The sequence below is a fragment of the Penaeus chinensis genome, chromosome 36 (assembly GCF_019202785.1).
Source record: "Penaeus chinensis breed Huanghai No. 1 chromosome 36, ASM1920278v2, whole genome shotgun sequence".
Classification (NCBI taxonomy): Eukaryota; Metazoa; Arthropoda; class Malacostraca; order Decapoda; family Penaeidae; genus Penaeus; species Penaeus chinensis.
Genome location: NC_061854.1, coordinates 30373027 through 30380526, shown reverse-complemented (window position 1 = coordinate 30380526; position 7500 = coordinate 30373027). Strand labels below are relative to the sequence as shown.

General features: G+C 42.2%; 1 protein-coding gene across 3 annotated transcripts in view; it reads left to right on the top strand.

The window, feature by feature from the left end:
- The window catches only part of LOC125044594 (CLIP-associating protein 1-B-like), a 363686-nt gene that overhangs the window by 96979 nt on the left and 259207 nt on the right, over positions 1-7500 (top strand). Inside the window, exon 1 of one of the 3 annotated variants that reach the window (XM_047641334.1) lies at positions 4721-4753. The exons of the other annotated variants lie outside the window; for them this stretch is intronic. Within the exon in view, the coding sequence (XP_047497290.1) occupies positions 4736-4753 (18 nt within the window). The 5' untranslated portion in view covers positions 4721-4735. Of the gene's footprint in view, positions 1-4720; positions 4754-7500 lie in introns of those variants that run through there. 3 annotated transcript variants of the gene reach the window in all.

The window sequence follows — 7500 nt, the reverse complement described above, 5'->3', positions numbered from 1 at the left end:
AGTATGAGAGAGAGAGAGAGAGTATGAGAGAGAGAGAGAGAGAAAGAGAGTACGAGAGGGAAAGAGAGAGAGAGAGAGAGAGAGAGAGAGAGAGAGAGAGAGAGAGTATGAGAGAGAGAGAGAGTATGAGAGAGAAAGAGAGAAAGAGAAAGAGAAAGAGAGAAAGAGAAAGAGAGTAAGAGAGTAAGAGAGTAAGAGAGTAAGAGAGTGAGAGAGTGAGAGAGTGAGAGAGTGAGAGAGTAAGAGAGTAAGAGAGTAAGAGAGTAAGAGAGTAAGAGAGTAAGAGAGAGAGAGAGAGAGAGAGAGAGAGAGAGAGAGAGAGAGAGAGAGAGAGAGAGAGAGAGAGAGTATGAGAGAGAAAGAGAGAAAGAGATAGTATGAGAGAGAGAGAGAAAGAGAAAGAGAGAGTATGAGAGAGAGAGAGAAAGAGAGAGTATGAGAGAGAGAGAGAAAGAGAGAGTATGAGAGAGAGAGAAAGAGAGAGTATGAGAGAGAGAGAAAGAGAGAGTGGGAGAGAGAGAGAGAGAAAGAGTGAGTATGAGAGAGAGAGAGAAAGAGTGAGTATGAGAGAGAGAGAGAAAGAGAGTGTATGAGAGAAAGAGAGAGAGTATGAGAGAAAGAGAGAGAGTATGAGAGAGAGAGAGAAAGAATATGAGAGAGAGAGAGAGAATATGAGAGAGAGAGAGAGAAAGAGAGAGTATGAGAGGGAGAGAGAGAAAGAGAGATTATGAGAGGGAGAGAGAGAAAGAGAGAGTATGAGAGGGAGAGAGAGAAAGAGAGATTATGAGAGGGAGAGAGAGAAAGAGAGAGTATGAGAGGGAGAGGGAGAGAGAAAGAGAGAAAGAAAGCGAGAGAAAGAAAAAAGAGGGATCGTTGCCGGGCATGTAGGAAGCACGGAAGGCGGACTTCATTTAACATCGGTTTAGGGTCAGCAGACGGGCGTCATCTCGCCAGGTGGAGAGCTCCTGCATCCCCCCCCCCCCCCCACCTCCTGTCTTGCCCGGGTCAATATCCTTTTTGCGTGGCCCTTCGTTTTGCCTCGCCCTGGCACGGCTTTGAGTGTATTATTCAAAGCGATGTGTATTGGGTATCGATCGTCCTGTCGTATACAAGTTTCGTTTTTTAAAGTAACGTGAACGAAATCGCGACAGTTTGTCAATGATGTTTTTAAATGTTTGGTTATATATATATATATATATATATATATTATACATTACCAGTATATACTGTAGATAGATAAGTATATTAATAGATAGATTCTCAATGAGAGTCAGTTAGTGAACCTGTCAAGTAGATAGGTAGATATTCTGCACTGGGGATTTGGATTGGCTGACTTGTGTTCTGATCGCCATTGTCGTGATCTTTCGCCCTTGTCGGAGGTCACTCCATCCCCGAGGGGCGCGGAGGAAGAACAGGAGTCGCGTTCCTGGTTCCAAAGAGGTTCAGAAGCGGGACGTGCGTCTGTCGCGTGCTAGGTCGATCGGTTGGAATGGCGTCCATCATGTATAAAGCAGGTGGCAAGATCCTTGTTGAGAAGATCATGAATGCGACTGCTACTGTGTTGTGTAGGTAGTTGCACAAGGTAATTTAGGTAACATTAGTTTCAAGAAAGTTATGGAATGGACAGTCTTTTGTTATGCATTTATTATTGTTTTATATTTAATGAGAGTCGGCTATTTGTGTGTTCGTGTGCCCGATTGCACGAGGGCTTAAATAATATGTTCGCGCTTGTGTGTGGGTAGAGCTTTTTCGCAGAGGACAACGTTCTTGCATTAGCCTGTTATCGTCTGCTCCTTGTAGGCTAGGGTTGCCATTCATCCGTGCATCGTAACCTGTCTTGATTAATCTCCTTACATAAAATTAATCGCGTTGATTGTTTTTGCTACGACAACGGCTAATTGACGCAGCTGCCATGCTAAGAATAATGTGCACGCTTGATCCATGTTTGATATGTCGATCGTCTTTTTATCTATATCAAGCATTCCGTGTCTGTATTATTATTCGTTTATTTCACTTCCGCACATTTGAATCCCTTGTCCGTGCTTTCCCTTCGCCCTAACCCTCTACAGCCAATAATGCGCGAACGCCCTGTTAATGTCGGGCCATTACGTAAGTCACAAGATCGCATAATCCCCGTGTAGTGCAAGGCAACCCCTCCCCCCCCCCTCCACACCCTCCCCCTGTCTTTCAGTCTCCACCATTAAATTGATCTGTTTCGCAAGCAAGCCAAATCCTACCGCGCTTTCAACAGACTAAATCAGTTGCTAGACACGCCTTTTGTGGACGTAAGTGATATGCTATTGTCTGACTGCGCATGCTTCTGTCTTGGTTTATGAAATTTCTCTTCATTTAAAATCGCCAAAGGGGATGTTGAGAATATAGGTACAAGTGTTAGAGGTGCTCATTTCACACTTTCAAAGGATCTGCAAGCTAGACTTGAACATTAGACAGGCTACCTATGAATGAAGACATGTTCATTTTTTTGCGGTGCTATTAGCTATTTAGGTGTAGGTCTCACTATAGCATGGCAGAAGTTAAGGTACCAAGTGCTTGCATTTCCGCCGTGACCCCGAGACCGCGAGGCATTCCAGCAGATAATTCAAGGGCCCAAAACACCATGTGAAACTTTCAGAAAATCGTTAAAAAATGTTGCTGGAAAGTTCAGCGACTTCGGAAAGTCACTGTTGAGAAAGACAAAAAAAGGAAGAAAGAAAAAAGAAAACAGAGGAACGTTGTGCACATCATCAGGTGGATGTCTGTTTGTGGGACGAACACGAATCTTTTAGAAATCATTCTTTTTTTATTACCAACAATGGAGGAAGTGATTTGCACATGTTCCTATTAAGTAATGTGTAATAGAATTAGAAAATAACAAAGTGTCGAATGAAGAGGCATGTCATTGCATGCCCTAAATTTAAACGTTACATCCCCGGAAAGTACAATGACAAGATCAGGCGTCGGCAGGGCATTTAATGAAGAGCCAAAAGCGAGGAAGGAAAGAGACAACGCTGCGCTCTTATCCGGGATGTTTGATTTTCCGCCAATTTCTCGCCAATCGTTTATTTTGCTTTCCAGGCTGAAGTGATGGGCTGAAATTTTTTTGACTGAGAGCGGACTCTTGCTTATTGAGTTAGCGAGAATAGAGAGACAGATAGAGGGAGGTAGGGAGAGACAGAGGGAGGTAGGGAGGGAGGGATGGAAGAAGGGAGAGAGGAAAATGGAGATATGGGGAAGGGGGGAGTTCGTTTTTGCATTGTGTGAGATAGCGTCATTGTTAAGATGAACAAGCACGTGCGATTTCAGGTTCTCGATCAGCAAATGTCAAGGGTTGTCGGCATGGGATTTTCGAGGTGGCGTTCCTGCGCGATGGAGCGTGAAATTAATGAGTGTGGCGTACTTGAACTCTGGAGCTCGAGACGAAGCCGAGAAGAAGCCAAGACAGAGGCAAGACAGAGCAAGTCAGAGTGGGCTGGGTTGGCTTCTTTTGGCTTGATGTTAATGATGGGAGGGGAAGGAAAACCAAGAATGCGCTAAGGTTCACGTCGGAAATTTTCCCCGGTCGAGGGTGGGGGGTGGGGGGGGGGTCGGGGGTCATCCAGCGGGTCAAGGTTACTGGGGCAACTGGAGCGACAGGTGTTTGCCTACCTCGTCTTCGCTGCGCCCTGCTCTTGCTCCCTGTCTGTATCAGTAAGGCTATCTCTCTTTAAGCTTATTTTGTCTCTACCTCCCTTCTCTCTCATTAAACTCTCGTGTGTCGACTTTGCACACAAATACACACATACATGCATACTTACTTACATATTTGTGTGTGTGTGTGTGTGTGTGTGTGTGTGTGTGTGTGTGTGTGTGTGTGTGTGTGTGTATATGTATGTATGTATATGTATGTTTGTGCATACTTGTATGTATGTATGTATATATGTATGTGTATAGATATGTATGCATGTATGTTTGTGTGTATATATATATATATGTATTTGTATATATGTTTATATATATACACATACATATATACATACATACATATATATATATATAGATGTGTATATATATATATGTATATATATGTCTACATATGTATACATATGTATACATATGTATACACACACACACACACAGTATATATGTAGATATAGAAATAGATAGCATATAGCATATAGCATATAGATAGATAGATAGATAGATAGATAGATAGATAGATATGGTGGATATATATTACATATTGTTGTTTATCTAACAGCTATTTATGTGTTTATTTATCTATGCATTCATTTGTTTAACTAGACATTACATCTATTCTGTATGTAAATTTTGTGCCATCATATACATAAGGAAATCACGAAACTTGCATCCCGAAATGAACAGGGCTGATTAATTTAGAAGTTTAGATTTCCTAATTACAGCTTCTCTGGGGCCTTTAGTTTTGATTTACTTAACCGATCTTCTTTATGTAAACATTTAAACATTTCAAGCGTATTGGTGTAAATTGCAAGGTGGTACTGAAGGTGTCTTTTACGGTGCATGTACTGTAAGATATAAATATGTGTGTGTGTGTGTATTTATGCATGTATGGATGTATATCTGTACGTGTGTATGTACATAGTCTGTTTATAATGCTTCAGTGGCAATACTAATGTTTTTGTTTTGTTTTTTCTTCTACAGGTATGTAGCAGACGGACAAGAACACAGCCTGGGGTGTGTGCGAGTTCCAGCTGATCTCTTCTTGGTCAGAGGCGGAATGAACCGTGAACAGCACGTACAGTATTTACTAAAATCTAAATATTTCAGCCGACCATTCCATTATAAATATCTAGATTTTTTTTTCGTAGACTTCATTTGCTTATTTTTGTACACGTTTCCAAGGGTCTGAGATGAAACTTCATTTAGCCGGTGTGGGTTGCAGAGCAAACACCCGTTATCAGCAAAAGTAAATATCAGTACTTAAATATTTGTACTGGAAATATTTGATAGTCATTTTTATAACGTGAGCAAGACCTTTTTGCATTTTAATTAATTGATTGGGTTTTATTAGTATTGGTATGAGTCATTATTAATTGTTATGCAGTTATATTTATTTTGCTAAGTGAAACAAAAGCTAATTTGGTAAGTAAAAACATCTGCTATACTTACATTTCAAGGTGCTGTAGTATTTACATTAGTTGACCTGCCTTAGTAGATTACTTTGTAGGACCATATTTGAAAAGAAGAAAATGATACAGCCAAAAAGAAAAACGCTATCTTACTATTTGAAACACATTTTGTCAGTTTTCTTCCCCGTGTTTTACGTCCAGAGGGAGTGCTATCCAGTTTTTCGGTAGTTCGTTAAGGGGAGGTTAGCTACATGGGAGAAACTGATCTCGACAGGAATCCCTGGCTTCTGGGAATTCCTTAACTGATAAACCAATTATCGAAGTACCGTTTCTCTAGAGATTTGTGTGGTGGTGGTGGTGGTGGGGGGGGGATTGTGTGTGTGTGTGTGTGTGTGTGTGTGTGTGTGTGTGTGTGTGTGTGTGTGTGTGTGTGTGTGTGCGCGCGCGCTCGCGAACGCGTTTTACGTATTGGAAAGTTCTTAGTTTTTATTGTGTTTATTGTTATTATTATCATCATCATCATCATCATCATCATCATCATCATCATCATCATCATCATCATTATTATTATTATTAATTATTATTATTGTTATGAATTATTGTCGTTGTCATTATTATTAGGCATTGTGATTAGTTATTATTGTTGTTTCACTCCTCATCATCGGTAGTAGTGATACTGTAAGCTTTTTCATTCTTGTTGATATCACTTAATCGTATCATCATAAGTGGTAATGCATGCGGTATAATCATGGTTACCGTTACTAATAATATGATTATGAATGAGATTGAATATCTTGGAAACTGGCACAAATTCACCCGTCATATGAATGCGATGATGATATTGTAAGGTTTCCATTGTCGATGTGTGTGTCTGTGTGTCTGTGTTTTCGTGTTTGTGTATTTGTGTGTTTACGTAAATATTTTGGTGTATATTCTATGTGTTAATATTTACGATCGATTAGTGTTTACTCTGTGAAAGTTTTATTTCATTTTTTTTTTTAAGATAACGTTTTTAATCACGCACCTCCAACCTCCCCTGCCCGCCTGTCCTGCCTCCATCACTTTTTCATTGTCACTAAGAATGGCTATCGTGTGAGTCGAAAGACACCCTTCAAGTGTCAGTCAGAAGTTGTGAACACTCAATGATGACGTATGTCAGTCCTGCATCCAGCCATGGAGTCTATATTTATCCTAGTTTGTGTGTGTATGTGTGTGTGTATGTATGTATGTATGTATGTATGTATGTATGTATGCATGTTTATATGTATATGTATGTGTATATGTATATGTATGTGCGTGCGCATGTATTTTTTTTTTTGTTTTTTTTTTGTGTGTGTGGGTGTGTGTGTGTGTGTGTGTGTGTGTGTGTGTGTGTGTGTGTGTGTGTGTGTGTGTGTGTGTGTGTGTGTGTGTGTGTGTGTGTGGTGCCCGTGTGCGTGCGTGTAGGTGTGTCTTGCGTAGGACGACGACGGTCCCTCCCGCAGCAAGAGCTCCGGGTCGGATCGGCGAGGGTGGTTTACGTCACGGCTGTGGGAAGGTACGTGCGCCGGGCTGACCTTTTATGGGTTCGCTGCGGCGGCGGGTCGCGGGAATGCCCTTGCCTCAGCTATCCCCTCTATCGTGTTCATCAGCCTCCCCCTCTACCCTTTCTCTTGCCCTCTCTTTTTATTGTAGGATCTCTCTCTCTTACTTTTTTGCTTCGAACTTTGTCTCCTTCCTTCTCTCTTTCTGCCTTTCTTTCTCTCCCTTTCCATCCCCCCCAGCCCCCTCCCCTCCCCTCTTTGAAACTGCCCCTTTACCCTCTCTATATTTGACCCTTTCTTCTCCCCGTCCCGCCCCTCATCAACTAAGTTACCCCCAAATCCCCGCCTCTCTCCTTGCCCCCCTTTTTTGTCTCTAATCCCTCTCTCCTCATTTTCATTACGCCCCCCCTCCCCCCCTCGCCCTCCCTTCAAACCTGACCCAGCAGGTTTACGACGTGCTAGTTAAACGCTGCCCTTACGACCCGACCGCAAGTAGATTGTTCGTCACCGGTCGTCGTCTCGCCATTCCAAGCGGCAGGAAAGGGGCTGTAACGAGGAGGAAAGGTAAACTGCGGATTTTAGACAGAAGAGATATGGTTTGTTGAAGAGATCAGCTGGGGGTTTAAGGGAGTAGAAGTTTGGTTGGTTTAAGAGAACTGCGGATTTTAGGCAGCAGAAATATGATTCGTTTTTTCTTTAGATGAGAAAAGGAATAGCAACGAAAGAGATGACGAGACGCGATGTGGTCCTTCGTTCGTTTGTGGTCTTTCAAGGGGCTGTCGGTAGGGATTGTTACGAACAGAGTCGGTAAGCTGCGTTTTTTGCCTTACTGTTCTTATCTTGAGGGTCGTTGTGGTCGGGTGTCCGGGCGCGTGAGCATCCGTTATCTG